The 15213-nt window shown below is 43.4% G+C and overlaps 1 protein-coding gene across 1 annotated transcript; it reads right to left on the bottom strand.

The window, feature by feature from the left end:
- Window positions 1-2196: 2196 nt before the first annotated feature.
- Window positions 2197-13807, bottom strand: LOC126025894 (transmembrane protein 184C-like). The gene is made up of 3 exons (XM_049785617.1): window positions 13735-13807; window positions 2311-3246; window positions 2197-2210 (listed from the first exon to the last, which is right to left on the bottom strand). Exons 1-3 carry the CDS (start codon window positions 13805-13807, stop codon window positions 2197-2199), a joined length of 1023 nt encoding a protein of 340 aa, XP_049641574.1.
- Window positions 13808-15213: the final 1406 nt, after the last annotated feature.

Here is a 15213-nt window from a genome sequence, read left to right as displayed (position 1 = left end):
TCATTTATGCTTGCTCTTCAAGCCCATATTCTCCCTTGAATTTCTCTCTCTTATTTCTCTCTCTCTCACACATGTGTCTATGTTATTTGCTTAGTTCCACCCTGAAGAAGCCTGTGTTCTCTCTTGAACACATATTTCTCCCTTACTTTTTTCTTTTTTCTTTTAATTTTGGGGTCACGCCTGGCGGCGCTCAGGGGTTACTCCTGGCTCTCTGCTCAAAAATCGCTCCTGGCAGGCACAGGGGACCATATGGGATGCCGGGATTCGAACCACCATTCTTCTATGTGACAGGCAAATGCCTTATCTCCATGCTATCTCTCCGGCCCCTATTTCTCCCTTTCTATGCCCTTACATACTTTCATTTATTTATTTGGGGGGTTGGTCTATTTGGGGCCACACCTGGCAGTACTCGGTGTTGTTCTGGCTCTGCACTCAGGCATTAGTTCTGACAGTGCTCAGGGGACCAGGGGAGTGCAAGGGGTCAAACCAGGGTAGCCAGGTGAAGGCAAATGCCCTGCCCACTGTACTATCACTCCAGGCCTGCCTCACATCATTTTAATGAGTTTCACTAGAAATTTTCTTGCTTCACACACACAGAGTCATTTAAAATCTACAAACGTCTGGCTTTATTTTTGATAACTGTTATCAATGATATCTGATTCAATAAGATAGGCAGTTGCTATATTCAGAAAACATACCGTATATGAAATAGATGATATTCAAGCTAAATATTAGCAGATATGTAAAATTTAAACTAAATATAAAATCTGGGGTTTGGGGCCTCAGTGATGCTGTCCCCCCCCAGGGCCCTCCTGATTTCACAAAGCGGCCATTGTGAGTGGAATGTTGGGCCCCGTCACTGGGGCGACGCCTCGGATTTCCTCAGAGACTGCGAGCGCTCTTGAAGAGGAAGGCCTACTAATGTCGAGCTCCCGCAATTCAAATAAGTTTCATTGGAAGCGCTGGCTTCGGCCAATAATTTTGACCCTCTACTTCCTGACCCTGGTCCTGGCCGTCCCCGTGGTCGTCTGGCAGCTGCAGCGCCACAACTGGAGCATCCACACCAAGGCCTGGTTTATCGCGGGGATCGGCGTGCTGTTCACCTTGCCCGTGTCCCTCTGGGGCATCCTGCAGCACGTCGTGCACCTGTCGAGGCCTGACCTGCAGAAGCCCATCATCAGGATCCTCTGGATGGTGCCCATCTTCAGCCTGGCCAGTTGGGGCTGTCTGCTCTGGCCCGACCACGCCACCTACCTGGAGACCCTCCGCGAGTTCTACGAGGCCTTTGTCATCTACAGCTTCATGGGCCTCTTGGCCAACTTCGTCCAGGCCCAATACCCGAGTCTGGAAGCCATCCTGGAGGCCAAAGGGAAGCAAAGGTTTCCCTTCCCCTTCTGCTGGTGTCCCCCGCACCAGGCGGGACAGAGAGTGCTCTGCCGATGCAAGCTGGCGGTGCTGCAGCACATCACCATCAGGCTCTTCAGCTCCATCATCGCCGCCATCTGCGAGTTCCTCCACGTCTACAAGCATGGAACCATCAGCGTGTCCAGTGCTTGGCTGTACTTGGCCATCCTCAACGGAGTGTCAGAGACCTTCGCCGTCTATTCCCTCGTGGTGCTCCACCAGACCCTCAAGGAGGAGCTGAAGCCCATCCAGCCCGTGGGGAAGTTTGTGTGCATGAAGCTGGTGCTATTTCTGACCAACTGGCAAGGAGTGATCATCGCAGGGCTCTTGAAGTCGCACGTGATATCTGAGACCTCCACCTGGGACTGGCAAACGGCCAAGGCAGTGGGCGCAGGGCTGCAGAACTTTGCCCTCTGTATGGAGATGTTCGTGGCTGCCATCGTTTTCCAGTACAGCTACTCGTACACGCCCTACATGAAAGAACAACGAAGAGGTACGTTTTGGTCCTTCTTCTGGGAGATCTGGGATGTGTCAGATATTACAGAAGACGTAGTCGCACAGGCCATGGGGTTCACGGAGTGCTTATGTGGCAGCACGAAAGGTATGAGGACAGAAAAGGATGCGTGTGTCATTGAATTGCCGGCTTCCTCACCAGACACACTTCCCACCGCGGGTGCCTCACCAGCCTCCTCTGGGAACCAGCCAGGCATTGGACACGCACTGCCATCGCTTTATTGACTCTGCATATTGACTCTGCCGGCAATTCAATGACACACGCATCCTTTTCTGTCCTCATACCTTTCGTGCTGCCACATAAGCACTCCGTGAACCCCATGGCCTGTGCGACTACGTCTTCTGTAATATCTGACACATCCCAGATCTCCCAGAAGAAGGACCAAAATGTACCTCTTCGTTGTTCTTTCATGTAGGGTGTGTACAAGTAGCTATACTGGAAAGCGATGGCAGCCAAGAGCATCTCCATACAGAGGGCAAAGTTCTGCAGCCCAGCGCCCACTGCCTTGGCCGTTTGCCAGTCCCAGGTGGAGGTGTCGGATATCACGTGCGACTTCAAGAGCCCTGCGATGATCACTCCTTGCCAGTTGGTCAGAAATAGCACCAGCTTCATGCACACAAACTTCCCCACGGGCTGGATGGGCTTCAGCTCCTCCTGGAGGGTTTGGTGGAGCACCACGAGGGAATAGACGGCGAAGGCCTCTGACACTCCGTTGAGGATGGCCAAGTACAGCCAAGCACTGGACACGCTGATGGTTCCATGCTTGTAGACGTGGAGGAACTCGCAGATGGCAGCGATGACGGAGCTGAAGAGCCTGATGGTGATGTGCTGCAGCACCGCCAGCTTGCATCGGCAGAGCACTCTCTGTCCCGCCTGGTGCGGGGGACACCAGCAGAAGGGGAAGGGAAACCTTTGCTTCCCTTTGGCCTCCAGGATGGCTTCCAGACTCGGGTATTGGGCCTGGACGAAGTTGGCCAAGAGGCCCATGAAGCTGTAGATGACAAAGGCCTCGTAGAACTCGCGGAGGGTCTCCAGGTAGGTGGCGTGGTCGGGCCAGAGCAGACAGCCCCAACTGGCCAGGCTGAAGATGGGCACCATCCAGAGGATCCTGATGATGGGCTTCTGCAGGTCAGGCCTCGACAGGTGCACGACGTGCTGCAGGATGCCCCAGAGGGACACGGGCAAGGTGAACAGCACGCCGATCCCCGCGATAAACCAGGCCTTGGTGTGGATGCTCCAGTTGTGGCGCTGCAGCTGCCAGACGACCACGGGGACGGCCAGGACCAGGGTCAGGAAGTAGAGAGTCAGGATGAATGGCCGAAGCCACGCTTCCAATGAAAATTATTTGACTTGCGGGAGCTCGACATTATGGCCTTCCTCCCAGAGAGCTCACGCAGTCTCCAAAAAATCTCCCCACTCCCCCTATCCCTCCACCCCCATCCCCGCACCCCCATCCCCTATCCCCACCCCCCCCACCCCTGACCCCCTCCCCCCAATATTTCCAGTGACAGAATTGGACTCTCGGGAGCTCAATATAATTGTCTTACTCCCAGAGAGAAAGCAGTCTCCGAGGAAATCCCCCCACCCCCCCCATCCCCACCCCCACCCCCCCACTCTGCCTCGGCCTCGTCCCAGTGATGGGGCCCAAACAATCCAGGCTTCGGAAAACTCTCATTGGTGGTTGTTGATGGGCCCCAGTGAGACAGCCGACTGCCCAGGCACCATCCAAAGCAATCTGGTAAGGGCTTCTAGAGATCAGGCTTCAACAAGTGCACTAGGTGCTGCAGCCTTGCCCCATGTGTACGGGCATAGAGAACAGTCCAGAGTCCCCTGAGATGAACCATGCCTTCTGTGGATGCTCACGTGGCGCTGCAGCTGCTACATAGAAAGGGCACGGCCAGGATCAGGAGGGTTAGAGTTAGGTTAGGGTGCGTTCAGTGCTCCTCAAACTATGGCCCATGTGCCGCCTATTGCATTTGTTCCTGTATTTTTTCCTTGTATTCAAAATAAGATATATGCATTGTGCATCTATCTTTGTTCATTAGTTTTGCTTTTACTATAGTTTGGCCTCCAACAGTACGAGGGACAGTAAACAGGCCCCATGTTTAAAAAAGTTTGAGAACCCCTAAACTAGAAGGAGGGTCAGCGCTTTAGAGGAGGAGGAGATTGAGGAGGGTTAGGGATAGGAGGGGCTGGGGGAGGACTGGGAATCCTAAATTATTTAAAGTAATCCCTGCTAGCAAAGGAGTTTATACTGGTATTTTGAAAGTAAAAACTAATTCTTGGGCCAGAGAGATGCCCAAAGCGCTGGAGTGCATGCATTGCACATGAGACCCTTGGGCCTGATCCCTGGCACTGCATACTGATGACCCCTCCAAACTCTGCCAGGAGACTGGAGCAACAATCTGGGAGTATTTCTAAGTACCAAAGGAAATGGTCTCCAAACCAAAAAGAATACAAACATGATTTCTATTTTCTTTTTTTCTTACTACCTTTCTTTGTGTTGTGTATATGTGTGTACAACATATGATTCCCTTATTTTGTTCTGTGTATTGCTTATAGATTTTATTTTTCTTCACAGATAATGCCTATTGTATCTGATCTGAAGAAAGAGAAAGAAAGGAAAGATAAAGATAGAAAGAAAACATGAAAGAAAGGAAAGAAGGAAAGAAAGAGAAGAGAAAGAAGGGAGAAGAGAGAAAGAAAGAAAAAGAAAGAAAGAAAGAAAGAAAGAAGAAAGAAAGAAAGAAAGAGAAAGAAAGAAAGAAAGAAAGAAAGAAAGAAAGAAAGAAAGAAAGAAAGAAAGAAAGAAAGAAAGAAAGAAAGAAAGAAAGAAAGAAGGAAAGGAAGGAAGGAAATTAAGGAAGGAAGGAAGGGAGGGAGGGAGGGAGGGAGGAAGAGGAGGAAAAGAAGGAAAGAAAAAGAAATAAAGGAAATAAGGAAGGAAAGAAAGGAAGGGGAAGAAAAGGAAAGAAAAGAAATGGAAGTAAAGGAAAGAAAGAAAAGGAAGAAAGAAAAAGAAAAGAAAGGAAAGGAAAGAATAAAAGGAAAAGAAAATAGAAAGAAAAGGGAAAGAAAAAAGAAAGAAAAGAAAAATGAAGTGAAGAAAGAGGAAAAAGAAAAGTAAAGAAAGGGAGAAAAAGGAAGAAAACAAAGAAGGCAAGAAAGAGAAAGGAAGAAAGGAAGGAAAGGAAGAAAATAGAAAGAAAAGAAAAAAGGAAGTAAAGAATGAAAAGTAAAGAAAGAAAAGAAAGAAAGAAAAACAGAAAGGAAAGAAAGGAAGGGAAAAAGAGAGAGAAAGGAAAGAGAAAACAATAGGAAAATGGAAGGAAAGAAAGAAAAGAGAAAGAAAAGAAAGACAAAGAAGGAAAGAAAGAACGAAAGGAAGGAAGAGAGAAAAAGAAAAAGAGAAAGAAAAGGAAGAAAAGAAAAGAAGACAGAAAACAAAAAAAGAAATTAGGAAGAAAGAAAGAAAGAGGAAAAAAAGAAGAAGGAAGTACAGAAAGAAAAGAAAGAGAAAGCCTTGGCCTGAAATTATAAAAATTTCAGACATTGACAAAAAGGAAAATGAAAGAAAGGGGAACCAATTAAGAAAATTGGACCCCTATTTCACACTGTAAACAAAAGTTAAATGAATTCACGTTCTTTATATTAGACTTGACTATATAAAATTCATTGAGGAAAACACAACCAGTATTTCTCTTAAATCGTGACCTCAGAGAAGTCTATACTGGTGAAAGGATTGGTGTTGGATCATTCTATGTTTCAAACTCAATCACAAGGAACTTTCTAACTTTGTGGTTCATGGTGACTTGATTAAAAATAAAAAGTAGTAATTCATGAAAATATTCTGCTGGCAAAAGAAACAAAAGTAGAAACGAACAAAGGAGACTATATAAAACAAAGACACTTCTGCATTGTGCAAGAAATGAAGTCTAAAGCTCAAACATACCATGCTGATTGGAAGGATTTGCAGACCAGACATCAGACCATAAAAAACAGGACTGATATTAAAGATACATAAAGGATGCTCTCCAACAAAATAAAAAGCCAGTTCAAACATTGAGAGAGGAAAAGAATTGACACATGCTCAAGATATGAACTTGACCAGCAAGCACAGGGGAAAAAATGTTTGTCATCACCTCAAATAAGGGAAATGCAAATCAAAGTGAAAATTAAATCACTTTACACTTGTGACAATAGTCTAACAAAGGCCAGAAGATAGTGTTAGTGGAGATATGCCAGCAAGGAACTTTCATTCACCACTGATAGGACTGTATTTTGGTTTAGCCTAAATATACCTGAATACTTATGCTATCATAGCATTGTTGACAAACAGCCGGATCTATAAATGGCCCAAGTACCCACCATCAGGTCAGAAGATGAAGACATTGTACACGGACACATTGGAATACCACTCAACTTGAAGAACCAGTGACATTTTGCATTTTGCTGAAATGGAGTTTTGCTGGATGGAACTGGAGTCCTTGAGGATAAATGAACCAAGAAGGAATGGACAAATGTCAGATGATCACGCTCCTGTGGAATGGGAAGAAACAAAGTAGGTGTCTTAGGAAAAAAACAATCAACATTGGGATTCAATCCCAAGACATGATTGTACTAGCACTGGGAATGAAGAAAACAGTGTGTGTGTGTGTGTGTGTGTGTGTGTGTGTGTGTGTGTGTGTGTGTGTGTATGCATGCTGGGAGACCTTAAGCCACATCAGATTGTACTCAGGGCTTATTCCTGTCTTTGTCCTCAGAGCTCAGCCTGGTGATACTGGTGACATTTTGCATTTTGCTGAAATGGAATTTTGCTGGATGGAACTGGAGTCCTTGAGGATAAATGAACCAAGAAGGAATGGACAAATGTCAGATGATCACGCTCCTGTGGAATGGGAAGAAACAAAGTAGGTGTCTTAGGAAAAACACAATCAACATTGGAATTCAATCCCAAGACATGATTGTACTAGCACTGGGAATTAATAGAAACTGTGTGTGTGTGTGTGAATAGAAACTCTGTGTGTGTGTGTGTGTGTGTGTGTGTGTATGTGCTGGGAGAACTTAAGCCACATCAGAACTCAGGGTTTATTCCTGCGTTTGTCCTCAGAGCTCAGCCTGGTGATACTGGTGATGTTCAGGGGACCATATGTGGGGCTGGGAGTCAAATGTGTTTGGCCACATGCTAGGCATAACTCTACCTGCTGCACTATCAGATTATCTTGCTCTTTGTGCCTGCTTTGAGTTGTCCTAAGTGAATTTTTATCTCAATTCTGTTTCTTATTTTTAGACTTTATTTAAGCATTGTGATTGCAAATTATTCATTGTAGAATGCACATCACCCTTCACCAGTGCACCCTTCCCACCACCCATGTCTCTAGGTTCCATCCAACGCTCCCACCTACCCCAGCCTGTCTCTAGGGCAGACAATTTGTTCCTCCCTTCCTCCCTCCGTCCCTCCCTCTCTTTTTCTCTCTCTTTCTGTCTGTGGTTTGCACTCTTGTTACTGGAGGGTGCCTTGCGTGTCTCTTTCTGCCATTTCAGTACTGAATTCTTGTCCAGAGTGATGAGTTCCAGCTACCATGGGCCTAATAGACCTTCTCTGCTCCACCTTCACTCACTGCTCTTTGTGGTAAGCTTCCTATCCTGAATTGGATCTCCTGACCCTTGTATCTCTTGTCTATGGATATTAAGATCATACTATCTCTTGTTTTTCTTCTATCCCACAAATGAGTGGATCTGACCCTAAATGAGCCAGAATCTGGAAACAAGCCAGGTGCCAGGAAACAAATGAGTAGCGAAAGAATCGGTGGTATATGTACACAATGGAATACTTGCAGCCATTAGGAAAAGTGAAGTCATGAAACTCACTTGTATATGGAGCATATTATGCGAAGAGAAATGAGTCAGAGGGAAAGAGACATAGAACAACCAATTCTGTTTCTTTGAAGTAAATTGGTTTATTTAAAAGTACTTAATTTTAATTTTCTTTTTACTAATATATTTATTAAGAACCATGATTACAAACATGTTTGTGATTGGCTTTTAGTTACAAAAAGAACATTCCCCTTCACCAGTGCAACATTCTTTTTTTGTTTGTTTGTTTGGTTTTTGGGCCACACCCGGTGACGCTCAGGGGTTACTCCTGGCTATGCGCACAGAAGTTGCTCCTGGCCTGGGTGACCATATGGGAAACCTGGGGATCAAACCGCTGTCCATCCAAGGCTAGCGCAGGCAAGGCAGGCACCTTACCTCTAGCGCCACCGCCCGGCCCCTTAGTGCAACATTCTTACCATCAATGTCCCCAACTCCCTCCTCTACCACCCCTTACCTGTGTTCGAGACAGGCATTCTACTTCTCTCTCTCTCTCTCTCTCTCTCTCTCTCTCTCTCTCTCTCTCTCTCTCTCTCTCTCTCTCTCTCTCTCTCTCTCTCTCTCTCTCTCTCTCTCTCTCTCTTTCTGCCTTACTTCACTAAGCACGATAGTTTCCGTGTCCACGTTTAGGAAAATTTTATGACTTCATTTTCCTTATGGCTGCAGAGCATTCCGTGGCATATTCTACTTTAGTGATTGACGTTATTTTTAGGATGTTTTCAAAGTTAAAACACTCAGTTTTTTTTTTTTTTTTTTTGTCGTTTTTGGGTCACACCCGGCAGTGCTCAGGGGTTTTTCCTGGCTCCGTGCTCAGAAATTGCTCCTGGCATGCACGGGGGACCATATGGGACACCGGGATTCGAACCGATGACCTTCTGCATAAAAGGTAAATGCCTTACCTCCATGCTATCTCTCCGGCCCCAAAACACTCAGTTTTTATGGATCATTTAGCAAGAATTGATTGTGCAGTGTTAAAATAACACATTTAATATAGGCTAGTTTGGCATCCTTTTTTTTAAAAAATTAATGGAAGATTTGTTCCTGATTTTTACTTTTCCCTAGGTTTACCCATAGTGTGGGGCATTAGCCAATACTGGAGGTTCTTCAGGAACCAACAGATCTGACTCTGCAACCCGGGAAACACAAGCCCCACAGCAGGAACTACTGGACCTGGACACCAGCAGTTTATCCAACAAATGCTGCCAGCTCTTGCTGAAGTAAATTCTCAAGTAATGGCACTTTTCTATTCGTGTTTTATAAATTTTTTTTTTTTTGGATCACACCCGGCAGTGCTCAGGGGTTACTCCTGGCTGTTTGCTCAGAAATAGCTCCTGGCAGGCACGAGGGACCATATGGGACACCGGGATTCGAACCAACCACCTTTGGTCCTGGATCGGCTGCTTGCAAGGCAAACGCCGCTGTGCTATCTCTCCGGTTCCGTGTTTTATAAATTTAATGTTGAAAATTTCCATTCCCCCATAAGAAAGGAAAGGGACGGTATTTTGATGTGTAATGAAAGGCACAATATTAGTATAGTGATCATAAGACAGGTCACACAAATTGTATTAAGAGAGACAATGCAGACACTATAGAAAATGTTCCAGGTATTGTGAAGAAATGCTACTACTCAAGGCTTAATGTTTAGAATTGCCTTATAAAAATGCATCTTTGGTCAGCTTCCTTAAACAGTTTATTTTGGGAAAAGTTACTTAAAACGTTTTCTAAAAATGTGTCATGGAGGGATAGAACTTTGGTTATAACTTTGAGAACCAACCTATCTAGGTTTCTTTGCTTTTGATTTGGGGCACAAAACCCCAGTGATATGCAGATTGATGGCTGGTCGCCTCTAGTGGTACTTGGGACCATGCCTTTTGGGATAGAGACCTGCATGCAGGCTATACTCTCAACCTGTTGGGCTACTTCTCTGCCCTTTGTATTCTATCTAGTTTGTTTGGATTTACACAGTTCTGACTATTTGTAGCTCACTCACCATCACCTCTTTTGGTAATGTTAAATATTTAAATTAGAGATAAAGTTAAAAATGTAGGCTTCTGATAATTCTCTTGCATATGAAAACATTTCATTGGCTTTACTAAAAATGTGCCACTACACACAATGCTGACCCATAGGTGGCACACCCTGTATGGCAAAAGTACAGCATACTTTGATTTTTTTTTTTTTTTTTTTGGTTTTTGGGCCACACCCGGTGACGCTCAGGGGTTACTCCTGGCTATGTGCTCAGAAGTCGCTCCTGGCTTGGGGGACCATATGGGACACCGGGGGATCGAACCACGGTCCATCCTAGGCTAGCGCAGGCAAGGCAGGCACCTTACCTCTAGCGCCACCTCTCCGGCCCCATACTTTGATTTTTGAACTTTAATTAAGTGGGTTGTGTTTAATTATTTTTAAAATAGAATTCAAATAATAAGACTAATATTAAAGATACATAAATTAAAGTATGATGTCCAAAAAAATAAAAAGCCAGTTCAAAAATTAGAAGAGGAAAAGAATGGACACCTGATCAAGATGTGAACTTGACCAGCAAGCACAAGGAAAAAAATGTTTGCCATCACCTCGAATAAGGGAAATCCAAATCAAAGTGAAAATTAAATCACTTTACACCTGTGACAATAGTCTAGCAAAAGCCAGAAGATAGTGTTAGTAGAGATAAGCCAGCAAGGAGCTTTCATTTACCACTTATAGGACTGTATTTTGGTTTAGCCTCAATATACCTGAACACTTATGCTATCATAGCATTGTTGACAAACAGCCGGATCTATAAATGGCCCAAGTACCCACCATCAGGTCAGAAGATGAAGACATTGTACACGGACACATTGGAATACCACTCAACTTGAGGAACCGGTGACATTTTTCATTTTGCTGAAATGGAATTTTGCTGGATGGAACTGGAGTCCTTGAGGATAAATGAGCCAAGAAGGAATGGACAAATGTCAGATGATCACGCTCCTGTGGAATAGGAAGAAACAAAGTAGGTGTCTTAGGAAAAAAACAATCAACATTGGGATTCAATCCCAAGACATGATTGTACTAGCAATGGGACAGAATAGAAACTGTGTGTGTGTGTGTGTGTGTGTGTGTGTGTGTGTGTGTGTGTGTGTGTGTGTGTGTGTGCTGGGAGACCTTAAGCCACATCAGATTGTACTCAGGGCTTATTCCTGTCTTTGTCCTCAAAGCTCAGCCTGGTGATACTGGTGATGTTCAGGGGACCATATGTGGGGCTGGGGGTCAAATGTGTTTGGCCACATGCTAGGCATAACTCTACCTGCTGCACTATCAGATTATCTTGCTCTTTGTGCCTGCTTTTGAGTTGGCCTAAGTGAATTTTTATCTCAATTCTGTTTCTTATTTTTAGACTTTATTTAAACACTGTGATTGCAAATTATTCATTGTAGAATGCACATCACCCTTCACCAGTGCACCCTTCCCACCACCCATGTTCTAGGTTCCATCCAACGCTCCCACCTACCCCAGCCTGTCTCTAGGGCAGACAATTTGTTCCTCCCTTCCTCCCTCTGTCCCTCCCTCTCTTTTTCTCTCTCTTTCTGTCTGTGATTTGCACTCTTGTTAATGGAGGGTGCCTTGCGTGTCTCTTTCTGCCATTTCAGTACTGAATTCTTGTCCAGAGTGATGAGTTCCAGCTACCATGGGCCTAATAGACCTTCTCTGCTCTACCTTCACTCACTGCTCTTTGTGGTAAGCTTCCTATCCTAAATTGGATCTCCTGACCCTTGTCTCTCTTGTCTATGGATATTAAGATCATACTACCTCTTGGTTTTCTTCTATCCCACAAATGAGTGAATCTGTCTTTAAATGAGCCAGAATCTGGAAACAACCCAGGTGCCAGGAAATATATGAGTAGCTAAAGAATCGGTGGTATATGTACACAATGGAATACTTGCAGCCATTAGGAAAAGTGAAGTCATGAAACTCGATTGTACATGAATGGATATGGAGCCTATTATGCGAATAGAAATGAGTCAGAGGGAAAGAAATGGACATAGAACAACCAATTCTGTTTCTTTGAAGTAAATTGGTTTATTTAAAAGTACTTAATTTTAATTTTCTTTTTACTCATATATTTAGTAAGAATCATGATTACAAACATGTTTGTGGTTGGCTTTTAGTTATAAAAAACAACATTCCCCTTCACCAGTGCAACACTCTCACCATTAATGTCCCCAACTCCCTCTCCACCACCCTTTACTGTGTTTGAGACAGGCATTCTAATTCTCTCTCTCTCTCTCTCTCTCTCTCTCTCTTTCTGCCTTACTTCACTAAGCATGATAGTTTCCGTGTCCATCCATGTATAGGAAAATTGATGACTTCATTTTCCTTATGGCTGCAGAGCATTCCGTTGTATATTCTACTTTAGTGATTGACGTTATTTTTAGGATGTTTTCAAAGTTAATACACTCAGTTATTATGGATCATTTAGCAAGAATTGATTGTGTAGTGTTAAAATAACACATTTAATAGAGGCCAGTTATGGCATCCTTTTTTTAAAAAAAGAAATGGAAGGTTTGTTCCTGATTTTTACTTTTCCCTAGGTTTACCCATAGTGTGGGGCATTAGCCAATACTGAAGGCTCTTCAGGAACCAACTGATCTGACTCTGCCACCGGGGAAACACAAGCCCCAGAGCAAGAACTACTGGACCTGGACACCCGCCGTTTATCCAACAAATGCTGCCAGCTTTGCTGAAGTAAATTCTCAAGTAATGGCACTTTCCTATTCGTGTTTTATAATTTTAATGTTGAAAATTTCCATTCCCCCATAAGAAAGGAAAGGGACGGTACTTTGATGTGTAATGAAAGTCACAATATTAGTATAGTGATCACAAGACAGGTCACACAAAGATTGTTAAAAGTGGTATTAAAGGAGACAATGCAGGCACTATAGAAAATGTTCCAGGTATTGTAAAGAAATGCTGCTACTCAAGGCTTAATGTTTAGACTTGCCTTATAAAATGCATGTTTGGTCATCTTCCTTAAACAGTTTATTTTGGAAAAAGTTACTTAAAAAGTTTTCTAAAAATGTGTCACGGAGGGATAGAACTTTGGTTATAACTTTGAGAACCAACCTATCTAGGTTTCTTTGCTTTTGATTTGGGGCACAAAACCCCAGTGATATGCAGATTGATGGCTGGTAGTCTCTACTACTAGGTACTTGGGACCATGCCTTTTGGGATAGAGACCTGCATGCAGGCTATACTCTCAACCTGTTGGGCTACTTCTCTGCCCTTTGTATTCTATCTAGTTTGTTTGGATTTACACAGTTCTGACTATTTGTAGCTCACTCACCATCACCTCTTTTGGTAATGTTAAATATTTAAATTAGAGATAAAGCTAAAAATGTAGGCTTCTGATAATTCTCTTGCATATGAAAACATTTCATTGGCTTTACTAAAAATGTGCCACTACACACAATGCTGACCCATAGGTGGCACCCCCTGTATGGCAAAAGTACAGCATACTTTGATTTTTGAACTTTAATTAAACCATAAGTGGGTTGTGTTTAATTATTTTTAAGATAGGATTTAAAAAAATAGCATTAATATTAAAGATACATAAATTAAAGTATGATGTCCAACAAAATAAAAAGCCAGTTCAAACATTGGGAGAGGAAAAGAATTGACACATGCTCAAGACATGAACTTGACCAGCAAGCACAAGGAAAATAATGTTTGTCATCACCTCGAATAAGGGAAATGCAAATCAAAGTGAAAATTAAATCACTTTACACCTGTGACATTAGTCTAGCAAAAGCCAGAAGATAGTTTTAGTAGAGATATGCCAGCAAGGAACTTTCATTCACCACTGATAGGACTGTATTTTGGTTTAGCCTCAATATACCTGAACACTTATGCTATCATAGCATTGTTGACAAATGGCCGGATCTATAAATGGCCCAATTACCCACCATCAGGTGAGAAGATGAAGACATTGTACATGGACACATTGAAATACCACTCAACTTGAAGAACCAGTGACATTTCGCATTTTGCTGAAACTTGCATGGAAGTGGAGTTTATGAGAATAAATGAACCAAGAAAAAATGACAAATGTCAGATGACCATGCTCATGTGCAATGGGGAGAAACAAAGTACGTGTATTAGAAAATTAAACAATCAACATTGGGATTCAATCCCAAGACATAATTGTACTAGAACTGGGAATGAATAGAAACTCTGTGTGTGTGTGTGTGTGTGTGTGTGTGTGTGTGTGTGTGTCTGTGTGTGTGTATGTGTCTGTGTGTGTGTGTTTGTGGTTGGGAGTACTTAAGCCACATCCGGTTGTACTCAGGGCTTATTCCTGTCTTTGTCCTCAGAGCTCAACCTGTTGATGTTCAGGGGACCATATGTCTGTGGGCTGGGGGTCAAATTTGGGTTGGCCACATGCTAGGCATAACTCTAACTGCTGCACTCTCAGATTATCTTGCTATTTGTGCCTGCTTTTGAGTTGGCCTAAGTGAATTTTTATCTTAATTCTGTTTCTTATTTTTAAACTTTATTTAAGCACTGTGATTACAAATTATTCATTGTTGGGCTTTATTTGAAAATGCACATCACCCTTCACCAGTGCACCCCTCCCCCCACCCATGTGTCCAGGTTCCCTTCCAGCTCCCAAGCACCTCCCACTCCAGCCTGTCTCTAGGGCAGGCAATGTCTCTCCCCCACCTCCTTTTTTTCTTTTTGTCTGAGGTTTGCACTGTTGTTAATGGAGGGTGCCTTCATGTCTTTCTCTCATTCAGCACTGAATTTTTGTTCAGAGTGATGAGTTCCAGCTACCATGGGCCTAGTAGACCTTCTCTACTCTACCTACACTCACCGCTTTTTGTGGTAAGCTTCCTATCCTGAATTGGATCTCCTGACCCTTGTCTCTCTTGTCTATGGATATTAAGATCATACTATCTCTTGTTTTTCTTATATCCCACAAATGAGTGGATCTGACCCTAAATGAGCCAGAATCTGGAAACAAGCCAGGTGCCAGGAAACAAATGAGTAGCTAAAGAATCGGTGGTATATCTACACAATGGAATACTTGCAGCCATTAGGAAAAGTAAAGTCATGAAACTCACTTGTATATGGAGCATATTATGCAAAGAGAAATGAGTCAGAGGGAAGGAGATAGACATAGAACAACCAATTCTGTTTCTTTGAAGTAAATTGGTTTATTTAAAAGTACTTAATTTTAATTTTCTTTTTACTAATATATTTATTAAAAACCATGATTATAAGCATGTTTGTGGTTGGCTTTTAGTTACAAAAAAGAACATTCCCCTTCACCAGTGCAACATTCTCACCATTAATGCCCCCAACTCCCTCCACCACCACCCATTACCTGTGTTTGAGACAGGCATTCTACTTCTCTCACTCACTACCATTGCCATGATAGTTGT

This window comes from Suncus etruscus, chromosome 13 (assembly GCF_024139225.1).
Source record: "Suncus etruscus isolate mSunEtr1 chromosome 13, mSunEtr1.pri.cur, whole genome shotgun sequence".
NCBI lineage: Eukaryota > Metazoa > Chordata > Mammalia > Eulipotyphla > Soricidae > Suncus > Suncus etruscus.
This window is presented reverse-complemented; position numbering and strand designations above follow the sequence as displayed.